General features: G+C 36.6%; 1 protein-coding gene across 3 annotated transcripts in view; it reads right to left on the bottom strand.

Moving 5' to 3' along the window:
• The window catches only part of TMEM131 (transmembrane protein 131), a 106,593-nt gene that overhangs the window by 68,627 nt on the left and 12,178 nt on the right, over positions 1-25,788 (bottom strand). For all 3 annotated transcript variants that reach the window (XM_074608448.1, XM_074608458.1, XM_074608438.1), the window contains exons 2-3: positions 18,338-18,399; positions 5,667-5,707 (exon numbers count right to left, since the gene is read on the bottom strand). In XM_074608448.1, the coding sequence (XP_074464549.1) occupies positions 5,667-5,707; positions 18,338-18,399 (103 nt within the window). The remainder of the gene's footprint in view (positions 1-5,666; positions 5,708-18,337; positions 18,400-25,788) is intronic.

Below are 25,788 nucleotides of genomic sequence, written 5' to 3'. Positions count from 1 at the left end.
GAGCTTGGGTATACCTTCTCAGGCTGAAAAACAAACCTTGTGGAACAAGTGCTCAACAAAATGAAGTTTACAGCAACACTGAACATAAGAGAATAAAGTTGGAAAATTATATTAGCAGTGATACTTTGAAAGGATAAAACAAGTTAATAATAAGTCTTCAAAGTTACCATCTCACTCTTCAACGTTTACAGTCCAATTTAAAAAAAAAACATTTAGAGTGCATTTTTAAACTGAAAAGGACAAAAAGCTCATGTACCTCCATGGTCAAGATAACACGAAACAGAAACTACTCTTCTTCAATAATGATTTTTAAAACAGTTCTATCAATTTCTTCCAATTTCAAAACTCTGAACAGTCAGCCAGCACCTCTTTTTTATTGGCAATTAATTCTTGGTAAAAGGACATATAAATTCCTTTTGTGGAAAAGTTATCAGAAATATTTACAGTATTTACAGAAGTGATAATGAAGACCTTTCTTTCAAATGCATTGAAAATACAGTCAAGAGTAACTTGACCTAACTTGAAAATCAGGACATACACAATTCTCCACATCTATGAAAAGTTTAAGCAACATTTTCTCAGACTGCATGGCTATATTATCCTGGATAGCTATTTAGACCACACAGAATTTTAAATGGCTACGGTCTGGTAAAGGCAGCTACAACATAATAAATGCCAACTATTATAATAAAAGTAACAACTGTAATAAGATTCAAATGGGAACAAGTAATATTGGAATTCCCAAACTTTGCCGACTGAAAGGCCCAACAAGATTCAACTTGCCGCAGACTTACAAAAAGATGATAATGTCTGCTCTGCTGGGCACTTGCTCACTGAAGGCTGGATACACCCATGGGCAGGGCAACTTTACAGCATAAATGTCATTTAAGTTAATTACTGTTGTATGCATGTAGAACTATGGCTCCCAGTCTTATAACAGAATTCAAACATTTTTCTTTACCTACCCCTCCAAGTTTTCTAACTTTCAAAGTCAAGAAGAACAACATGAAAAGGAAAAGATGCATCTGAATGAGAGAGGACTACTGACATCTGCCAACAAGCCCCAGCAGACCAAGAATTGTCCAGAAGTCATCTAAGACTATGAAGTTTCAGGAATGACTAGTTTCTGGCAATTATTTAAGACGGTCCAAACACTTCTTCCCTTCTGCCGAAATTTTGATTTTAAAAATGAGACTTGAGAGTGAACTACACAGTGCCTGACATGATCATTACCCTCACTGCACCATCCACTCTGTCATCCAAGTGAGAGGGCATTTACCTCAACTACTAACTACTGCACTGCTACTACCCAGAAGCAACCAACTACCAGATGCAATTCACTGAAGTGTAACTTCATGTCTCAGTAAGGTTAGTCACAGATGCAGTTATAAAGATGGTCAAAATCTCAATGCCTGGTAAGACTGTAGGTGATATGGATGTCCATCTGTGCTGAGACACAATTTTCTTCAAAGGACATTCTCCATCACTTCCATAATGTTTTGCTGTTTATCACAGAATACCAGGCGCTCATAATTTTAAAATAATCTGTGCACATCTCTGCATTTGGAGATGAAGAAAATGCTTGTCAAATGTAGTATTTAAAGATTTCTGCAAAGTTGGGCAGTAACTGTTTCTCTGTATCCTCACATTACCTTTCTAGCTGTTCTGGGATTTCTGGAGGAGGTTTGTGCTCTGTGGAATCTTATCTGTACCATCTTTAATTGCTACTGTGGAAAATTCAAATCTAAGCATCACTCTACGTGTATTTTTCCCACATTACTTTACCAGTTGTTTAAAGGGTTTTATTTCCTTTCCTGTGCCACAAATCGTCAAGAAATAAAGACGAAGACATTAAACTGCCAAACAGCAAGAGATTAGCAGCACAAACTCTTAGAAAGCCACTACTTTGTTATTTCTATTACCACAAAATAAAATGAAAGTGTGTCCAAAAATAGCCAGGCGAATTTTTAAAATGACAAATAGGCAAATACCTCACACTGGGTAATTTTTGTGCCAGAAAGTCCTTGAAAGAACTACCTCAAAGACAGAACATTTTTGGCTAAAAAAGTAAGTAACCAATCATATTTGCCTAAAGTGCATCCATGACCTTATTTAAAAATAAGGCTGAACTGCATTATCAGAAAATGTATTTAAATTTTTAGTTAAAATTATTTTAGAAATATGGGTATTAAACACAGTCTCAGTGAGAAAGTAAATTCCCACAAAACATTTCACCACTTTGATATCTGGCAGTACCCACTGCTGTAAGTGCAGAACAAAAAGACTAGCAACAAAAGGTTTTCATAAGCTATACACAGCTAGTCGTTGGCTCAGTTGCGTCAACATTAACCCTGTATAAGGAAAACACACTCATGATATCAGACGTTAAACTTCAAAGCTAACACTTCCTGAGGGGGTTGTCTGGGGAAAGGGTGGGGAAAGAACAGGGAGAAGCTTGAATTGATGCACTGTAACCTGACCGTGGGCAAGAACAAAACAAATTAAATGGCTAGTTCATTTCCCTCCTTCCAATTAGCATTAAAAAGCAGATCAAAGAAGAGAATAAACTGTCTAGATAGGGAAGAAATATCTGCAAGCTATACCAAGAAGGAGATACTATAATCTCTAATAAGGACAATGAAAAACAAGTCATTTAGAGAAGGACCATGTGGCATGCGGACCAGAAACCTGGAGTTTTTAGCAATGCCATTGAAAAAAAATCATCTAGAAAAATACTTGAAGATCCACGTAAAACCAGTAACGACAGAGAGAGAAACAGACTGAAGCAAATTGGCTATTTACTTTCTAATATGGCACTTGCGATGCAGATCTTTATCAAATTGTGATTGAACCCCAAAATAGGCCAGCCCTCTGAAGTGGAACAGACTATTTCTCCTGGCAAACCTGGAGATTTTTTCAAATCTGTAAACAGGTGTTTTATTAGAAGACACTCTAGAACACTGACATTTCAAACACAGAAAGCAGTTGTCTTAGATTAAAAATTAACATAAAAAAGCATATCTAAACCACGGCATCAGTCTCATTCTCAAGGATCACAAAATTCACTAGTTCCCTGGGAGACAAAAAAATTGCACACAATTCCTAGGTGCCAATAAAGGCACCTTCTTTCTGACATTAAGACTCAATGATTTAAGCAAGATACTATTGCATTTAAACTATCTCCCTGAAGTCTGACTCTACCCAGGACATAAAATACACTAATCATGGTTCTCCAAAGTTCAACAGTCATTCCTACATTCACGTTTTCATACTTGCAATCCGACTGACATACTGCAGCACATAGCTACAGCTGCTTAAGTTCCTGTCCACAGCTGTGTCCCCTACCATTCTGCAATCCCCTAACAGCTCGTGGAAGAACACAACAAATACCTACAGCACAACAGCTCCAGTTAACACTCCATGTACAAACCCATCATTGCTGGCGGGGTAAAATAAGTCACTGGACCATGAACTGCAGCAGCTGAGCCACAGGCACACATACTCACTTTCTCTGCCACAGGAGAGAGAATCCTTGGCAGGAAGGACAGGTAAAAAACAACTGGGCTAACTAGCATCTTAAACCACTCATGTTGCTTGCGAGTTATGAATGACCAGTAGTCCAGTTGATTTAATATTACAAACCATGACAGGGAAGAACACAATGGTCACTTAGCTAAGCTACCTGGCTTCCAGAAATGGAAGTTTTGGAAGTTAGCATTAGTTATACTGTTCCGTAACCTATTTGCTTAGATTGTGTTCTTCTGGAAGCATTAAGGATCATCTTACTTATTTTTCGACATACAACACAAGTTCATTAATGAAATTTAAGAGATTCTTTAACAGCTGTGCAAAGTCTGAGCGCGCTACAGGGTAATGAGCACAAGGCTTCACACAAGCAGCTTAAGATAGCAAAATAGGGAAAACCCTAGCAAACTAAGTGCATAATTTTAATTTGATCTTTAAAAAAAATATTTTTATTTTGTCTTGACCAAAATGTATGATTTGTATGATTACAGCAACTAGGAAAGTTAAATTCAAGTAATGCTAAATGCAAAATAACTTTATGTGTGGTAATTCATTCTCCTATCACAGTACAGTTACACACACGGAGGTGTATATATAGTATGTGTAAGTGGTTAACAGAGAAACCAGTACTGAATAATTGGGAAGTGATTATGGGAGCAGTTTAGTGAAATGCACATTCCGCTTGTTTAATACAATGTTAACATGCAAGTAGAAAACAAATAGTTTAGTAAGAGCACCAGGTGGAAAGTTTAATTTGAGAGACCTCATAGATAAGAAATAAATGGGCAGAAGTCCTGAAGGGCAGAAAGGAGCCTCCATTGCCGGGGAAGGGAAAAAAGATTCAGGGAAGGCACAGCATGACAAAGTTTCAAGCTTTATGCAGAATGACTAAGATGAAGTTTTTTCATTAAAAAGCAAAGGAGAAGTTCATATAACACAAGTTTGACAAAATTCACACTACCATAATACAAAAATTGCCTCACGCTTCAGATCAAAATATGAAGTAACTGCCTTATTTCAATATGTAATATTAACTCTTCTCTTTCACATTATCACAATAAAGATAATGTGAATTTAGGTTTTAATTTCACCTGGAATGAAAGACCTGCCACATCCTCCTAAGGTTCTTCAGCACCTTCAAACCCTGAATTCCAAGTATACTTAGAAACCTAGTATTAGGTAAGCCAAAGTCTACAGTATTGTCATACAATTCAGAAGATTTACTTTGCAGGATTTAGGTTCATATCTAATCCGAAGGCACCAGAGAATGGTGACAAGCGATACAAATATGATCAAGGCTTTTTTACGTGTAAATTTAAAATGTTGCTTTTTTTTCCAGAGATTTTTTCAAAATTGTTGCAAAGAGAATGCTCTTAAGCCCACATTTAAGAAACTATATACATGGTAAAATAAGAACTTTTCATATACTCATCTGAAATGAAGAAAAAAGATTAGTCCTTTTACTAGATTTCCTGGGAAGGAAATGGAAACAGCCTGTGAAAAAGATCTAGCTGTATTTACTGAAAAATAGCTATGCTCTACATGACAGTTTGTTGACTATTATTGTATAAGAAACAGGCTTCACTATTACTGTTCAACATACTCAATAAATACACAAAAATATTTGAGGAGTCTCCAGAGGAAAAAAAGAGGCCACTTCTTTTCCTTCTCAGATACTATACATGCAAACTTCTTTGATAATAGATTATGTCTTTGGGGAGGGAGTGGGACGATACACAGACAGGTGGGGTAGAATCTATCAAAAGTAACATCATAAAGTTTTTCTTCAAAAGGACACCAAGAACTTTTGAAGCAAGTAAACAAACCCACTCCTTTCTGAATAAAACTTCAGTGAAATGACTTACAAAAATAATCTACAAGAAAAGTCTCATTTCCCCCCCCTTTATTTATACAGAATTACTCTATGGTGTACATTACAAAGTGAATTAAACAATTCTTCCATTTCTTATTCCATATGTGAAGTGATTTAGCTCTAAAATATTAAAACTTGTTTCACACTTTAGTTTAAATTTCCTCTGTATGAGACAAAAAAGCTTTTTATATAAAAACTATTCTTATGAAAAACATCACAAATCTCGCAATAGAATGGCTGTATTAAACTTTTAGAAAATCATGCTTACCTTTTCTGTTGATATGAACTGAGGCCTATAGTTGTCTCAGTCTGTAAAAGAAAGAAAAAATATTTTTATATACTTCCTCTGGGGAAAAAAACCCAGCAACTGTAACAAGTTAGAAGATCAGATCTTGAAAGGCAAAAGGAGAAGTTCTGATCTGGAGCAGAAAACGTAAACGGACTTTTTCTAATTACTTAAAGAAACTAAGCCTCTACCAAAAGACTGTTTGGCCCTGGACAAGAACTGCAGTCAGTTCTAGTGGTAGGAACTCCTACAAACTGTAGACAACAGCAACTTAACAACTTAAAAACTGAGAGGAGGAAATAAAAAAGTCCAGGAAATTATAACATTGTAGGGAGCAAAAGAAAAACCTAACATAGATGTAAAAAACAAATTACACAGGAAAGCAAACAAAACAAATAGCAGTCAAGCAATTATCTCACCAGTGTAATTTAATGAACTAGAAAACAAAGAACGCTATAATCTCCATTTGCTTAGGAGACTTCATCTCCTTCCCTGCTAATGATCTTCTAGCCTCTATTATTCACACCTTTACTACTCTGCTGGACATTACAGTTAATTACATGAAAACAAGGAGGTTAGGCTATCTAGGAAATTCCAACTGGTTCAGAAGGCTGCGTATGGAATAACCTCCTGGTACAGCTAATGTTAAAACACACCTGACTTTGAAAAATTCTGTCTTCCCACAGGATTTGGGGATCAAATTCAGGATTTCAGTCCTTCTCTTAAAGGCATTTCATGGCCAAGACAAATATTTATCTTCTAGGAGTGGGAAGAAAGCTTACAGATCTGATAAAGTCTATGGTGCACCTTGTCTCATCTGCCACAGTTCACCTCTGATATAAGGATGTCGTCTGTTTGCAAGGGGAATACAAATTTTTCGTATCTCGTTTCAGAACTAAAATCAAAGCTGGGTACTTCACTAATTTCTATTTCAACTACAAATTACACTTTTTTCCCTTGCTTTTCCTAAGACAAATGTATTTTTTCTTAAAATAAATTTTTAAAAAATATTTTCACTTAAAAATTCCCCTAATAAAAGAATCTGCATTTTATTCTGCTTTTTGAAGATGCTTCTTTGAAATTTTAAAATTGCTATTATTAAATCACTTAATCCACAAATATTAATGTTTGATTCATATCAAGAATCAATTCAGGATTATAAATCTAAGTAACACCTCAGATTTAAAATGAAATTATTTGGTTTATTGATCCTCAAATTGGTATCAAACTAAAGAAAGCTGAAAGTGTACTATTACATTTACCAATGTATTTACGATTGTAAAACAAAGCTAATCTGTTTGTAACTTGAGAATTTATTTGCAATTTTTAATGTCAAGGCAGAGCATCAATTAGCTGTTTTAAAACCTCTGCAATAAAGGGGCAGACTGCCTGCTAAAGGGATGTTGCAAGAGGAAGGGGTTTCACACGAAATTACATTTTGCAGTACAGCGTGACCAGTGGAGTATTTCCTCACGGAACAAAATGCTAAGAGACAAGGTAAGTTGTTTTATATTGCCAAATTTATTATAATTTAAAAATCAGCAGGTTTTCATGTAAACTCAGGAAGCTTTCATTTAAACTTACATATTACATTTGTAGCGTAATTAGAAAAATAGGGCATTTCTTATTTTTCATTAAAATACACCGGCTTGCAAATGTTTCTATTAAATTTTCCTAGCTGAGGCATACCACTTGCATACTGATAAGCTTTTAGTTCAGCTTCTTAGTTTCTAGTGTCACCCTCCATTTTTCATGTCCAGTAAGATATAAACAAATACCTGCAATCTGTAGTGAATAGTTTCAGAACAGTAAGAGAAATTCAATTAAAATGAAGAAAGACAACATTTAAAATCAGTTTTAATTGATGAATGTTTAAGATACAAAATATTTTGTATCTAAAACTTCCTAGGAAGTACTGCCTAACAAGTTAATTGACTAGCTCCAAAAGAATTTAATCAGAAAAAACAGATCTCTGCCTTCCATACCTTATTTTTTTTCCCTCAGACTGGAAATATGAGCGCAAACCTTCCCGTTTTAAACTGTCACCCATTAATTTTTCAACTTAAAAAACAGATAGGAAACTGAATCAAAGTGAATCAGCTGAAAATATTTCCTCTCCATCCCAAAAGGACTTATGCTGCCAAAAGCTAGCATAACACTTCATACAAGCACTTGTTCAAAACATTAGTCAGTGATTTCCTGTAGTTCACAATAGCATGATTCTATAAGCTCTGCAGAAAATACATATTGCTTGAGTATTTAAAAAATTGTTTTAACAAACTTGAAACAGCTACTTATAATTACATACGCTTATTATCTACTTTTCTATCATAAATCTGACAACTATGAGTCACTGTCTGCCTTTCCTTTTTTTTTTTTTTTAATTATTTTTTTATTTTAAACTTTGGAACTATTGCCTACAGCTTGCAGATGTACCATTCTCTGTAAAAACTCGTCAGACTACACCTGGCTCTGAGGGCTCTGCAAGAGATGCTGCACAGCCTACTCAGTAGAAACAGACTAGCGCTTGCTGATAAGAACTAAAGGGCCTGAGTTATTTGACTGCAGCCGAGAGGCACGCTGATCTTCACCACAGCCAGCTACCATCGATCCAGGCTAACAGACAAGTTGCTCAGTAACTCTCAGCATTTATGAGCTTTCTGCACATCTCTGATGCATGTACCAAGGGGTACACTCAAAGTGTTGATGATGAGGAAGCTTTGGATCTGAAGATCTATGCAATACAATCAGAATGCAGATGTACGCAAAAATGACGCAAATCCATTTTGTGTTTTCTCTACTAAATGAAATCATCTGCTATTCCTCCTTACCAAACCACTGCATATATCCCTCTCTTTTTTACTACAGCACAGTCATTTAAAGCCATTCTTCTCCTGATTTTGACAGTTCCATTCTTCCATGCTGTGCATTCACACCATTGACTTTCCTGCCTACTGGAGGGAGACAGACAAAAATTGATGAGACAGCATTCCTGTGAAATACTGTTGTACAACTGCACTGGTTTGGGCTGGGATAGAGTTAATTTTCTCCATAGTAGCTAGTACAGTGCTGTGTTTTAGATTTATGCTGGAAACAGTGTTGATAACAGAGGGATGTTTTAGCTAGTGCTGAGCAGTGCTCTCACAAAGTCACGGCCTCTTCTGTTTCCCACACTGCCCCACCAGCAAGCAGGCTGGGGGTTCATGTGAAGTTGGGAGGGGACAAAGCTGTGACAGCTGACCCCAACTGACCAAAGGGATATTCCATACCATGTGATGTCATGCTCAGTTTATAAAGCTGGGGGAAGAAGACAGAAGGGGGGGACATTTGGAGTGACGGCATTTGTCTTCCCAACTAACTGTTATGCATGGTGGAGCCCTGCTTTCCTGGAGATGGCTGAACACCTGCCTGCCCATGGGAAGCAGGGAATTCATTCTTTATTTTGCTTTGCTTGCATGCGTCGTTTGTGCTTTACTCATTAAACTGTTTTTATCTCAACCCACGACTTTTCTCACTTTTACCCTTCCAATTCCCTCCCCATCCCACCACGGTTGGGGGCGTGAACAAGTGGCTGTGCGGGGCTGAGCTGCCAGCTGAGGTTAAACCACAACAACCAAACTTACTCGATGAAGTTACAGATGTATAAACACCCTTACCAATGTCCTTGAAAGTGCATTATTCACTACAATTAAATACAACCATCCTTTCAGTACTTTATTTTTCTTTAGAAACATAAGTAAAGCACATACCTAAATTACCAGCAGTTACCTGACAGTTAGATGATGGAGCTAACAGGTTCAGACCCTATGACAGGGCAACCAAGACAGTCATTACCAACACTGTCCCATCCTTGACAACTAGCTTTGGCTCTAACAAGAGAGCATGTTCTATTAAGTTTTAAATTATTCATTTGGTAGAGAAAGATGCCCTTAAGCGTTGTAACTGGCAGTCAATACCCCTAATATTAGTCTTAGTCTAAGATCCTATCCAGGCCAACTTTTAGACAGAAGACACCAGAGATCAAATTTAACTCCAGAAAAACACAGCATCAAATGGGAATACACATCACTGACAACAGCTGAAATACTACATACTACTACTACTGTTGGGAGTTAAATTCTCTGGCTGATCACACACAAATTTTCCCTCCTAAATTCTGAAATTACAGATTTGCTATGAAAATATTAGTCTAATATCTGTACAAAAAGTTTAAAATCACAAATCAGTTTGGCAGGACATCATATGTACGAAATATATTTAAGAGCAAATATCCATCAAAGAGTCACACTTATAAAGGAAAGCCTGGTTTTTGCTTTCAGATCTGTTAAATACAAGCAAAATGATAAATTCATTTCACTGACATGTTTTGTGTTTTGAGCAGGGGGTTGTTTGCCTTAGGTTTGTTTGGGGTTTTTGTGGGTATTTTGTTGTGTGGGTTTTGTTTTGGTATTTTTAGGGGTTTTGTTTGGGTTTTATTTTTTAAATCAGGGTCAATCAAGAGCAAAGAAATAGCATACCAACTTCATCAGCTCATCAACCATAGCATCATGGAACTAAACCAAAAATAAATCTCATGTGGCAGTTTCTATAATTACCACTCATTTTTATTACACGTCAATCTTTAGAGTCGTGCAGTAAATAAAAACATACAAATGTGTTTAGTTACATGTTCTAAATACTTTTTTTTAAAATTTGATCTTCAAGTAAAATTGTGGACCTACTGTGCTGCAGCCTGGCATGCTATTTTTCCTGTGTGACTGCATAAAACTGTCAAACATAAATGCCAAGAACTAAAATCATGTACCAGATCAATCCACTATTTAAAGTATAGTTTTTGTTGAATACTGCCAGTTTATCAGGTAAAGAGAAATAAAATTATGTTATTTAATAAATACAGTTTATTCTTTTCTTCTGTAAAGGATACATATGTAAGAGAGCAGCATTTGCAAAATATGATTTATAGGAAAATTTTATTAAATCTTATCTGTACGCAAGAAGTAGTACAAATAACAATATACTACCTTGAAATGTCAGATCCAGAAGAAGTCTGCATGTGCACACTATTAATATTTCAAGAGACACAGTAAGTTAAGTTACAGGGGAAAAAAATTCAATTGGAATAATTTCCGGATCCAACTGACTGCCTAACAACAAAAACTAATGTCAGCACACAAAAAAAATAGTAGAAATATACAATTGAGTGGGAAAAAGAAGTGGGAGAGAGGTAAAAAAAGAAAAATCACCCCTTCCACCAGTACTGGGTGTTCATTATCCTTCCACCCAGAAGGCTGTGTTCAAGCCTTGGAGAGAGATGAATTTTTTTATTAGTTTTTTTTTTTTTTTAAGATAGGATATGCATTTAGGCTGTTGCTACTAACAGTTGCATACCTTAATTTATCTCTTATATAGCCCTAGAGAGATTAAACTATAAACCAAAGGGATTTCAGAATAAAGATCTAAATAGCATACAGCGAGTTAAAAAATTTTAAGGCAGTCAGCCAGCACCAGTTTCAAGACTTAAACAATTTTTTTCCAGAGCCTCATATCCTCAAGAAAGACTTCATAGAGAATCTGTATGTGAAAGCACACCTTACAGACCCAGTGCAGTTGTGGAACGATACCACTCAACTATCTTGTGCACATAGAAAATCAAAATCCACACCTTACAGTCTGAAGGCTGTCTCTAAAGACATGCCCATGGTTGTTAACTTTTGCCAAAAAACAAAACCAAAAAATCCCACCAAAAAAAACACCACCAACAACAAAAAGGTTAGTTTTAATGTCTCACCAGTTTGTTATAATAGCTATTCTTCACTTCTTGGTAAGAGGTCATATTACCTAGCACTACATTCAGTCATCTAAACATAGGCATCTGCTGCCACTTGAGATTAATGTCCTAGGGCAACCTGCCTGGTCTCAGACTGACATCCAGAAGGGCACACAGTTTCTCCTGTGCCATCTCTGCCAGGCCCATGTAGATGTCTGGGACAGCCCAGGGCATCTCAAATAGCACTGGTTACCTATGTTTAAGCAACTGAACTAAAGACCTAAAGCCTTAAACAAGGTCAGCCACGGCGTGAGGAGCATGGGGCACGAAGCAGGGAGGCCCTCTTAGTCAGGACTTGAGGTTTCTGGACATCAAATACATTTCTTTAATGTTACCAAAATTCTCAACAAGCAAAGCTTTCCATATTCCTACACAACAGTATCCACACCACGTTACAAAACTCTTTCAGTCTCAAAGACTCTTTCAGAACATTTTACATATTGTTATTTTATAGTAAGGCTGGTTCCTTCTTGTAGAAAAGTTATGTGCTGTTTGCAACTAAATGTCAAGACAGCTACAAAACCGATCCATAGATGGCAGTTTTAATCTTCATTGCTGCATTCATGAGCTTTATGCTAACAAGCAGGATAATTAAAAGAAACATAATTAATGATTAATATCTTGCTTAAGGTAATGAAAAAAAAATGAATGGTATAATCTGAAAGGTAGCTGAAAGTGGACTGCACTGAGTCATTCTTGTCATGCTCTTTCATGACCCAGACTCACATAAGGAAACAAAAACACTAGTTGACTTTAGCTGATGCAACACATGCTATAGGTGTTGGCTTTGCAACAGTCACTAACTCCTGGGCATCAATTAATTATTTTTAAACTGAAGCCTGGGGATGGCAATTCCTCCTGTACAAGAAGAAATTGCAATTTTTTTTCTGAGCAGCAGCATGACTTCAGCTGCTCACAATCAATGGCAATGAACTGAGATGGCTTGTATTCTTTTAGAAAAATCACACACATTGGAAGGAAGTTCCAGAGGCAGTCTAGTTAGTGCAGGTTGCTTACTGCTTTGGGCCACTGAGTTCTGGATATCTCCAAAGATAGAAATTCTACAACTTCTTTTGAGTAACTTAGTCCAGTGTTTGATCATCCTCAAGTTTAAAAGCTTTTTTTCTTACATGAGTTTGGAATGTCCCATGCTGAAATTTCTGTCCGAAGCCTCTCATCCTTCCATTGCACACAATGAAAAATCTGGCTCTTGTCAACTCTACACTGCCTGCAGCAATTAGTTTTCCCCTTTGTATTCTCTTCTAAAGGCTGAAGAAACGCATCTTAATGTGAGAAGCATTCCAGCCCCCTGATCATCCTGGTATCCCTCTGCTGTGCTTACTCTGACACATCAGTGCCTTCCTGGTACTGGGTAGCCCACACTGGACACAGACCCACAAGTGCTTAAGGGGTGGGGTGGGGGGTGGGGTGGGAAATCACACCCCTTATCTTCTGGCTCCACATTTCTTCATACAGTTCAGTAGGCTGGCTGCCGCCTCTGCTACAAGGGCACATGGCTAACTTAAGTTCAACTTGTTGTCTACCAGAATCCCCCAGGTCTTTTCTGCAGTGCTTCTGTCTAGTCAGTCACTGCCCAGCCTGTCCCATTACACAGGGTTATTCTCCCCCAGGTGCAGGACTTGCATTTGCCTGAGCTGAATGTCATGAGGTTCCTGTCACCCTGCCAAAGTCCCTCTGAATAGCAGCCTTGCCTTCCAGTGTATCAACTACTTTGCCCAATTTGGTAGCATCTGCAAACTTACTGAGAGTACTCTCTTTACCATCATTCAGGCTGCTAATGAAGACATTAAACAGTATTATCCTCAGTATCAAGCTCCACCACTGGTAACTGACTGCCAGATGAACTTTGTACTGTAGAGTAGACCCATTGAGGTCAATGGTCCAGCCACTTTATTGCCCACTCATGCGGTCTCTACCTTAGCAGTTTTGTAATATGGATATTAATGGAGAACATATCAAAACCCTTTTAAAAGTCAACATACAATATGAAAATTTGAGGCAATAAAAAAAAACAACCCCAAACCATTTCAACTTTACACCCTGAAAACACTAACACTGATACACCAGAACCAAATGTTTGCCACTTCTGTTAGATATTTCTTTACTGTGCCATACAGAATGAAGTACAGATCATGCAGAAAATACCAGAATTCCTTCAGTAAGAGATCAGCATTGCTGACTCCCACGCTTGTAACTCAGTCCCGTAGCTTTCTTGTTGCAAAGCCACCACAAGTCATGTTAAGGTTCTGCCTATTTGACATTTAGGACCATTGTAATTCTCATTACCAGATTTGTGACTAGCATTTTACAGCAGTTTGTGAACAAAACCAGAAAATACGTTATTAAGCACACATAAGCACATGGGTTTTCTTTTTCCCTTATTTTAGCTATTCTACAAACCAGTAAGTATCAGTAAAATAATTTCTAGGAGTTCGCCTGTAAAAAAGCATTTCATATACTTCAGATTATTGCAGCAAGTGGAAGTGTAATGATTCACGTTAAGAGAATTTGGACTGAAGAGTCTTCCCATTTTCCTTTTTCATTGTAGAATACACTACTTTAAAAATACTACAATATAAGCAGAAGTACTTCCAAAACACTTAGTCCGAATAGGAGATCGCTCACTCTGGAAAACAGTGGCCTCAACTACATTGTGCAGAAAAACATTAGATATCCAAGGCAAGAGCTCCAACAATAAGTAGAATGACCTGGGAAACAGTCCTTTATGAACTAAAAGCAAATGAAAACTTTGCTCTGAAAAATAAATTTTACTTTACCGTTCACTTTCCAAAATAAAGTCCTAAAGAAGTGAGCCAGTATGTTGGCTTAACATGAGAGAATTAATTTATTAAAAGTAACAGTTGTACAGTTGTAGGTTATTTCAGCACTCCTAATATTTGCCAATGACATCATTGTCAGGGACCTGAAGCATCTGTCAGGTCTGGACAAGGGTTCAAATAATCAGGACACACGGAAGAGATTCCCTGACACTGACAAGGCAAAGTTCAGCTGAAGGAGAGCTCAAATCTAAAATTCTGAATAACTGACTAAGCGGTAGTACACTAAAGAAAACAATGTGTCTGGAGAGCAAAGTGAAATACAAACTATGAGAGCAAACGAAATGCCGTCAAAAATTTACAACTCATTTTGGAATTACTAAAACAAGTGTTATTACACAGGAAAGCAACTGCTCTGTCCTTCCTCAAAGCCTTAGAGTACTAATGTCCCAATTAAATGCAACGCTTTAAGTAGTGTGCAGATAAATAAAAATCCAGTAAAGAAAGTTATAGGTTGTTTTTAAAAATTTGCATGAAGACGCTATAGGTGTCTTTTAGTACAAAATCATCACCATGAAGAGATCAAAAATCCTAAAAAAACCCCAAGTGAATATATATTGGAGAAAAAAGAAGCAGCAAAACCAGCTTAGGCATGAAACAAATACATACTTAAGGAAACTTGTGAAATTCACTTCTCTAGAGGTTTTAAGAACAGAAGAGCCAAGCATGTGCCAAGGGCAGTCCATCTACACGCAACACTACCTGAAGAAAGTGCTAGGTGGTCTCCTGAGGTCCATTCAAACCAAACAAATCTATGACTCTGAAGTGACAACCAATTATACAGACATCTGCAAATTGCCTGCTATTGAAGGAGAAAACCCAAACCCTACATTGCACTGAGCAATGGACAATTTATATTAATACAATTGTTACTCTCTATGTTCAGGATCCAAATAAATGATTTGAAGAGTTCAAAAAGTTGTTGAGTCCTTAAGGAGACTGATTCATTTGAAGAATAGACAGAATTAGGAAATTCTCTCATTATCGTAATTTAATCCATGGGCAGAAGTAGCATACATTTATTTGGATATAAACCTTTAATCTGAACATGTATGCTAAAGAATGAAATTCTCACTTTTGCTCTGTCAAGACAGAGGGCAAAGCTACATGGTGTAGCACTTTCTAATCCACATACTGGAAGTCCACACCCAAAAAGTACAGTCTCTACTTTGCTAGTGTTATCCACTAGCATGAATTAATTAGATTTTCACTAGCAGTATACTTGTCCTAAATGCAAGAGTTTTTTACTTAAATATTTAAAGATTTATGCTCTTTCAATAAATAACTGTTTTAAGTCAGTCTGGCCAAACACAATTTTCCAACACATTTATTTTTTTACAACAAAAGTCCTAAAATGTGATTGAAACACATAAGAACCGTAGCCCAAATACGTACAGGATATACTCTAACTGGAGGGAGGTGGCAGGAAACCCTAATTATTGAATTATACAAGATTCAGCTTTTGATTTGCCTTACTCGGAAAGCAACACCTTCAAACAAAAAAAGGGCTTACTTCCACTTTAAAGATATCAAATTCTTTGAGGGGGGAAAAAATAAACAGACTGGAGATGGCACTAACACTTCAATGATTATTAATCACTTTATGCACTAGAAAAAAAAAGGTCACCTGAAGGTGACATAACGCATTAGACAATACTGAGTTACTACTACATCATCGTATTTGTGCTGTAATGATGGATGACCTACAATCACCAAACATTTGTGAAAACTTAGAGAAAGCCTGAAGGAGAAAATTCAGTGACATTACAGTAGGTTTAAAACTAGCAACTGCTGGTCACAAGATGTAAATCTGTTTTTACAACAATGTATTTGCTTTGGTTTTATTTTTTAATTGCAGTAAGTAGTCACAAGAGGTCACCATATTAAAATCTACAGGAAAAAAACCAAATAAATTGTAAGCTAGAGAAAACATGCTGTATCATTCTGCTTAAGAGGAACTGGTTTCACTTACATAGGTATTTTTGGCTTAAGAGGCACAACCATAATATAAAACATATCAACCACTTATTAGAATTTTTGTCTCTCTTGCTTCATTTTAAATCAAATATTCAGCAGTGTATTAAGATAAGTGGCAGCCAAATGCAACCCAGAGCACCGCAAAGTTAACAGTGCAACATCCAGAACTGCTTGACTTTGTCCCACCATAACATTTAAATTAATTTTCCTGTCTCTGTTGCATCTTGCAATAAAATTGGTATGATTAACAATCTGTTTCACTTTTCCATCTTTATATGAATTATTGAGGGGGTTCCCAACAGCACCTTTACTTTCTAGTCCTGAGAATTATAGTAATTAATAGAACGTTAAAATAAATAAATAAGATAATTTCAGATTTGTAAGAATTATTTTAATTATCTTAAGAAAAAAATTTAAAAAAGAATCTTGGGGGAAACCCCATCTAAAATGTAGATAAGTGAATTTGACTGCATCATTTTTATCCTAAAAGTTGGGCCAACACTGGTCTGTCATTTTTATTAAATCACTCACTGAACAAAATATATTCTAACAGAGTATATAAAAGAAAAGAAACTAAACCTAGTGATTTTTTTCTTAATGCAAGTTAAAGAAATATTCCAAGTAAAAAATTGCAATAATTGAGACTGTAACGACTATATGGAAAACTTACACTATTCTACTCAATATGTCCAAAAATAAGCCTACATAGGTATCTATTGTGAGAATGTGTTTAACCCATGACATCTAAACAAATGTTTACTGAGGAACCTGGGGGTTTTTTGTTTGCTTTGTTTGGTGGGGGGTTCTTTGGGGGGTGAGGGGGCGGGGGGCATTTGTTGGGGTATTTCTGTTTAACTACAACCTTTTCTGTCACCAGTTTAGATAATTTTGAGAGATCTTATCCTTGTACATTATAATCTTAAATTATTCTTAATCTTATGTTATTCTTGATTTACATTGAGGACCAAGCAGTGGAAGAAGGAAAAAACCCTCAAACAACCAAACAAAAAACCCAAACAACTTAGGTACGTGGGAGAAAAAGAAAAAACACCTTCATAAATCCGAAGCAAGTAATATTATCACGAGCCCAGAACTATAGAGCTTTTACATTTGTTGACTCTTCTAGACTAGATAGGAGGTAGGAAGTGTAAACGAAGCACTGCACTGGTAACTAATGAAGTTACACCCAGTCACGTGCCATATATTCTACTAATTTAAGCAATTAATTGCTTTCTTCTTTCTCCTCTTCTCCCTCTCAGCTACCAGGAGACTAACATAATTTTAACAAAAGATATTCTCAACATCAGTACAATCCACAAAATGCATGTGTATGAAATTCTAGTCAATAGAACTTCAGAACTATGTAGCTCTAAAGTATCAAGCCATGTTGCTGTGCATTTCATCCCAACTACTACCACCATCGCAAAATATCAGCATGCATTCTTTAAAGTTAACTTTTCATCTGTTTTGACTCACACCAAAAGAAAGCTGACAGGAATGGCAACAGTAGACCAGAAAAATCCATATTTGCAACAGCAATTACCTCACTGCAGTAACTTGACCTTTCTTTAAACCTGGTGGCGACTTGGTCCCAAGGGCTGCCTTTACATTTGGGCATCTTGCAACACTTTCTAGTTCCACTAGTTGTGCTATTCAGTTGCATCCCAACTCTACATGAAGATGAGTCTTTACCACAAAGCATCTAACAGTTTTTCTGAGGAAAAAAAAACAACTGGACAAACAGGCCAGGCAGAACATGTAGTTTACTCCACCAGTTTCCTGACACAAAAGACCAGGGAACCAGAACCTCAGGACACACCAAAGCACATTGAAAATAACTCCAGAAGATCCAAAAGCTTTTTGGACTGAAGTTTGATGCCTGCTTATTTTCAGAAATCCACTCATCCATGAGTGTAAAAAAAAAAAAAAAAGCAGCTATCAAAAAGAAGATGAAACATTGCTAGTTCAGACGATTTACTCAGACTACGTACCTGCAATAGGTCTCCTTCATCAAAACGTAGCATTTCTATTATGCCATCCGACTGGATGAAAGCTGTAAAGAAAAACAAAAAAATAAGTAACTTAACAGCAAAACATTTTGTTATTAAATTAAAAAGAGCAACTTAAACATCTAAAACCTGCTGTACCTCATTTTGTAGAAAGAGCTGTGACAAACCAAAATAACAATGCAGAGTCAAATGAAATAACAAACACAAGTCCGGGATGCTAAATTTCCTCTGACACAGCCAATTCCAAGATATTCGTATTTATAAGTACCACACTACGCAAATCAGTCTTTTGGCATAAAAATGTTTAACTCCAAAGGGAACAACTTCTAGGTTCCCTAAAAAGACAGGCTGCACCAAGCTAACTCAGTGCTTCAACCAATATGACTAACAACTGTGTTTAATACATCTAAGTCCACAAAGAATTCCAACACTTACAAAGGGAATTACAGTTTTATCTATACACCTAAAATCTTTACTGTACATCTGGAAAGCCTTGTTCACACTGTTCCCTAATCCTCAGCATGGCAACAACTCTCCATCTTGACAGTAACATAATAAAATTTGAAACACCGCAGAAGTGTTTGCACCACATGACTAAATTTGACGAAAAGTTCATGCCTCAGTCACACATAGGATCCTCAAATTAAGTATTCCTCCTCCACTCATTTCGTCTAAATGTTTGGTCAGACAATTGTTCTTCAGTTCCCCTCAAAATGTAGGGAATGCTACTTTCTTTTAAAGACAAAGGAATAAGGCATTGCCCTTCCTGTAAAACATAATAATCTGTACAAGAATCAACATGAGTTAAAGAGGAAAGAAAGTTCAAAGAGGCCTAAATTTTGCTCCCCAAACCATCCACACACACAAAAGCAGGTCTTTAGGATAAAATATAATAACAACCTCAAACCAGAAATTTGTATTAAAAAAGTAACTCCCTATGAATAGCTCCTCCCCTACCCTACAATCTTTTTCCATGACTGCCTTTACCATTCAGCTAGATGAAGCTGACAAAGCGGTAACACACCCCTCTTTCTGCAAAGAGGAACAACTTCAACAGGAAGAGGTTAAAGATTTCCCAGCTCACAGAAGCACAGTGTGTGCTTCTGGAACGTGGAATTTGAATCCCAGTCTGAAAAGGAGATTTGAACCTTCATCTCCCATTTTGAAGGTCAGCATTCTAACATGAACAATTATTATAAGGCCATGAACATTGCCACTTGTCTCCATGATGTTTTAAAACAAAAAGTGACATTACTTTCAGAAAGCAAAAATAAGAAAAAAGCACTCTCGGCAGATAGGAGTAAAGGCACCTACCACACAGAGAAACACTAGTTTTGACACTTATTTATCCCAAGCATTTACTCAGTGGCTGCTTTGGTGACACCTCACTCAGCATCCAAAATTCAAGCTGCTACTTAACATAACACTGTTTGCACATCCCATTCTGCATCCCTGACTCCCCCTGTATTTTTATACCTTCTCCTAAAAGGTACAAACTCCACAACCTTGCTTTCATATAACCAAAAATAAAACTTAATATAAAATAAAGACTGCTGCTGTCATCTCCAGAAGTCTCCTATGGTATGCAAAAAAGTCAAACAAATAAACAAAACCCCCAAACAACAAAATTTTATACCATTACTTTCCAAGATACCACACCTCAGCATTTTCACTTTTAGTGGCACAGGCTGAGAAAACAGCCCAGCTCACATGGAAGTGTGAAAATCATGACAGAGGGGAAGGGGGGGCTTGATTATAAACAATATGCATGTCCTGCAATATTAACAGTGGCATGAGCAACACTAGTCAGTCATGTCAGCAATATCTTAGAAAATTTTTGTGTGTATTGATTGTGAAAATTTTTTGTGTATCACCTTAATGATTTCCAAAACAAACAAAGGTGAGCTTTAACCCAAGAACTGGGGGTTTGGTCAATCATTTATATTGAAGAACTATACAGAACATAGGGCAAGAGATCAATAAAACCACACCAAAACAAGAAAACACCAGCATTTAAATAACTGTTAGGAGATCAAGTCCTACAGTTTATGAAGAATTGGGCTTTTAAAATTTAAGTTACTGGAGTAGGTCTATCAGTTTAGTTTAATCCTAGAAACAAAGAACAAGTGGATTCTTGTCAATTTAACTGCCGAAACACCGTAAGACATTCAAGTCACTGTTTAATTTTGTCCTTAAAACCACTAAAAAAAATAAATCTAAGTGAATTGCAGCACAAGACATAAGAAAATGAAGCTTTAACACGTTAAGTTAAAAAGCAAAGCATGACAGTTAATCACAATTTCACAGAAATGTCACGTGTAGCCTCTGTGCAAAAAAATCCCGAAATTACAGATTAGCTGATATAGGAGGGAAAGTCTCAATTTTTAGTTTAGGGAGAAATCCAGAATGAAATTACATTTTCTCGTGTACTTGACTTATTTCAAGTTTAACAATGACAATTTAATAAAAGAATTTATCAATATGAGCACACCTTCCTAACAGTCAAAAGGAACTGCATCTCTGAGGTTGGGCTTCTTGGCATTCTTTCCTTTTCTAGCTCTCTGTTTTGGAAACAAAGAATACACAGAACTTGACTGTGACATCAGGCACAAACAAAAAAATTCATTAGAAAACAGCTTTTTATATTCATAATCCATCGACCACCAGTAAAACCTAAAAGGGTACCTCATCAAATCACAAATTAGTACTTTCTTAGTACTTTCTTGAGGCTCTTTCCCCCTGTTTTAAATATGATACACTATAGGTACAACAATTGTTGTAGGTAGCAACAATTCTTCCACAAGGATAACACACACAGCAGCTCACAGAAACTAGCCAAAGCTTTCTGCCCAAGCAGCTTGAATGCAGGCAGCCCTTCTGTAAACCCCAAATACTTTCTCAGCCACTCTTCAGTTATTTTATCTTTGTTGCAACTTACGAACAAAACAGCAGATGTTATAGAACATTTTGAGCAGATGACACTGTTAAATAGAAGTGCCATTCATCATTATATCATTTAAGAAACATTTTCAGGGAGCAGTATGACAGTTAGTGCCAGGTGAAGTCAGATGCACTGCAAAGCTTGGCTGCTGGCCATTTTGCAGCCATCGCATCTCAACTGAGACTGTGATGAAGTTTCTGTGGTTACACTTTTTACTTCGTTTTAGACTAACTTTCAAGCCTTTGTTTCTCCTTTATCAGTTATTTCATCAAAGCAAGGAAATGACAAGTAAATACCTACACCTTTGTGAGATGAAAGTTTGTTTTTGCAAGCGACTTCTCAGACTCTCGATTCAGGATGAAGCAACGAGTCACCTCATTCAAACGAGGCAAAGCTAATTACATTTTAAAAAAGCTCCACTGACGAGTCATAAAGAAGCGCCCAAATCCTCTGTAAGAGCAGCTCTCAAACTGTCCAATATGGACCACAGAGAGGACAAAGACTTCTTCAAAGAGAAACGCAGACTCTGCCCGAAGAGCAGAATGCTTCCTTCTGGGTAGTTGCCCATTCCAGAATTAGAAGCAGTTGCTCACTGTTCACACTTGCACCACCTGAGCTAAGTAAGTTCACCAACTTCTGCAGTGTAAGTCCAAAAATAGCCTTTTCTGTCCTTCTACACAAAATATGTATGTCACCAATAGAGAACAGGTTATTACCAATGCCAAAAGACTCTGCAAGCAATTAAGTATGAGATCACTTGGGCATGCTTTATTAGGTGAACCATTCCCCATGCTACAGAGGAAGATGACTGTTTCTGCAAAGTCCCTAACAATTTCTCCTGGAAAAAACTTCTTCCCAAAGTTCAGGCCGATACCATCATGCTCCATTGTCAGTCTAATACTGTAGCCAATACTTTAATACTCTGGAATAGTAAACTGCAGCAAAGTAAGTGCTGATTATGCCATCTCAGTCACCTCTGCCTACACATGACTGGCAACTGCTATGAGAGGGGCACAACATAACATTTAGGGTAGGAAGCGTTTCAGCTGTCTCAGCGTGATCTGCCACAGCACAAATCATCAGCCAAGAAGCCAAATTACACACCAAAAAAATAATTTCTTCCTGACCCTACAGACAACTGAAGCCCCAAAGGCTGATTATAATAGTTATTAGTCAAACATTAAATGTCATTAGCATGTTCACAGCCCAAAGAAGGAAAAGGATGAAGTTTCATATCCACAGATTTCAAGGCAAGAAGAAACAGTCTCCTTTCCTCCTCACCTACGCCGAACAGAATACTTTCTCCTGAGGTGTACACAGATCCCTCTGAGCAGAAAAATCTTTATCCTTTCAAGCACCCACAAGAAGCAAATTTATCACATTCATGAGAATCCAGGACAATTTCAGTCACTCTCACTACTAGGATATTAAGTGATTTCAGCATCAAATTCTTCCAACTTCTAGTTTGCATATCCTGGTTTCCTCTTTTCAGGCAGTAGGTCACTGTTAACAGAAGTGATACAAGCAACAGCAAACACTTATAATACTGTAAGTTTCATTTTCTGTTTGTTTTCAATTTACAGCCCTTAAAATACAACTTTTTTGCGAAGTCAGCTTTTCTATGAAAAGCCCATAAAAGATATCAGAAAAAGAATGAATGTAGGTCTTTCCACTTGCTCCAAACACTTTTTTCTATAGAGAGTATTTTCTAAGCTTTTCCGAACTCTTTAAATGGCAAAACAAAAACCACCACCACGGCCATAACCCCTGCCCCCCAAACCACAGCTTTCTGGAACAGTAAAAACACTATCTAGTCATTATTACCAGTAGATTTCTAAATGCTTTCCCCTGCCCTTTCCAACAACTTCACAGTGTTTCATGGTAAACGCCTAAAGTAATAAAAATGGAAACAACAGTGGCCTACATAGATACTGAATTCACCTAAATTCCTCCAAGATTAAGCAGGATCTTCTCACAAGTTTATATAACTAGCAGCCAAATTTTGCTGAAACACATTCCTACTTTATTGTCTCTGGTCTGAGCCTTTTAAATTTCAGCTTAAAATAAGAGAAGTACAGACCTATAAAGCATCAAGTAACAAGAAGAAAATTTTAAAACCCTATGCTCCTCCAAAGCAAACCAAACTTACTATCAAAATCAGTTTAGCCAGCACCAGTCTTTAGATGTGCCCGAACCACACATAACAGAATAAATTTGGATGTAATGCGAGACCAGTGAATATGCCAAGTCTCTTGGTGCGCAACGATAAAAAAATTCTCCGTGGTTCACAGGTTATGAGGCCTACTCTGACTGAGATCTGATTTTTAAGGTGGCTTTGTAAATTTTTCTTTTGTTTAGCCACTCTCCATTTCTTCATTTCAATAGGAATGTATATTCTGGCATATATGCTTATAAAAACACTATTCTGAAATATTACTTAGTTCTGGAACAGCTACTCCATAACACAGTGCTTTCATTTATTTTTATGTTAATCATCATTATATATCCTCTCGCATGCTTGTAAGAACTGCCCTCTCCCTTTACTCTTGTCTAAACCAACTTTTTACATTTTCTTATAAGCTGTATTTATACAATCTGGTATCATGTAGTCTACAAATTTTCTCCAAATTCTGGAAACAGTGTCCCAATTTACTAAAATAGGGCCAGATTGATTATTTAAATCTCTCCTAATTTACACCAAGTTTTTTAAAAGTCCAGTTTCTAACCCTTTGTCTTAATGACTAAGCTCACTTCAAAGTTAACTATAACCACATGAGCCAATTACAATATGCTAAATGCCATTCACTTCTGTCTATGTAATTGTAATTACAGCATTTGTATCCCTACCGGTTAAACAGCACAACTAAAACTGGACGAGTTGGTTTTAAAGCTTTGACTATGAATTAACTGCTTATGCGCAATCACACAATTTCAATCATCCTGAACAGTGGAAAACTAAGCAGCATGTAAAATACAGGCAGGTGGACACAGAATGGTAAAATAACATTATTACAAAAGGGAAATTACATTCTAAAAATTAAATACCACACAGATAAAGAAAAACGGTATTATGCTGTATTGCAAGCAACCATTTTTATCAGCTTCAAGAATATGAAAGTCTGGTGAGCCGCAAGAAACACATCCCAGTTCAGTGTTCAACACAATAAAAGCTGTTTAAAGAAAGGCCTGTTTCCAAGACAGGAGAGTTGGTGTAGCTATCAGCCTGAATTTCTGCCTGCATCCCAACCGGTGACTTCACTGGAAATGTAAAAGATCATTATCTTACGAGCCAGCAAATCTCAAGAGGCTCCAAGAGAGAACCACCAACCAGCAGGCTTCCTTTCCAGCTAAATCCTCTTGCACTTACATAGTCAATTCGCTTGTGTCTTTTCCAGTAGTCCATAACGAAGAGAAATTAATCATTTTTCCAACAGACCTCAGGAAGAGCCATTGCAGCCAAGATGGTAAATACACACTAAGTAGTAAAGTTCACATGAAAAAATAACTCACTTTGAAGTCTTTTTACATAGAAACATATTGATTCTTTTTTTCTTTATTAAAACCCCTAATTACCATCCCTCAAAAACCCAGCTTGCCAAATTTTTCTTTTTTGTTTACATATTAGAGTTGAAATAGAAACATTCCTAGATAATGCACTTTAATCATCATGTGAAACAAAAAAGCATTATATTTAGCTAAATAACAAAGAGATAGAATTTTCATTAAAAACCTCAGTTTTTACTACAGATTATAAAAAAAAATTATTTTTATGACTTTACACAACACTTACTCAAATAAGTTCAATAATAAACATTTCAACAATTTCGTTTGTTCACCCAAAGACATTTAATTGCTGGCTCCAAAATGCTTCTCAGGAAATAATATCCAATTCTGGTTTTTCATGAAGATTTCACAGGGGGGTATGAATGAAAACACTTATTTTCAAATTTAAAAAAAAAAAAAAAAAAGAGAAATAATTCTCTGATCTGGAGAAAGACTTTAGCCCACATTATTTTTAAGTCAAAGAGAACAATACTCCTGACACTCATGGAAACTTCTCATAAATCATTTAAAGAGAGGGAAAAATTTAAAAGGAAGTTAAGGAAGTTAAAGAGAAACCAAACATCTGCAAATAGCATCCTTTCTTCTGGCTTTGTGCCATACAAATTATGGTCTTTTTATTCTTTCTCACGATGCCGATTTAAAATTTCAATATGCTACATTAGGTTATATCTCTAAAATTTGTTGTTATTGAGCTTGTACAGACATAAAATTAATTGGAACTAGCATCAAAAACAAGATAACCGTTCCTGCAATGAGACAGCGGGAAAGCAGCAGCCCCTCCACGCAATTCTTAAATCTGCATCGCACTTTAGTTCAAACTTTAGACCAGGCACCTCTAATTGTGGCAATACGTTTTACTACTCATGTGGCACTGCAAATTGATGTGTGCACAGATAACATGGACTTATTGGAATTCTAACCTTTTCTG

Source organism: Larus michahellis, chromosome 1, assembly GCF_964199755.1.
Source record: "Larus michahellis chromosome 1, bLarMic1.1, whole genome shotgun sequence".
In the NCBI taxonomy this organism is placed as follows: domain Eukaryota; kingdom Metazoa; phylum Chordata; class Aves; order Charadriiformes; family Laridae; genus Larus; species Larus michahellis.
Note: the sequence above shows the minus strand (reverse complement) of the source record. Positions and strands in the feature narration are given on the sequence as shown.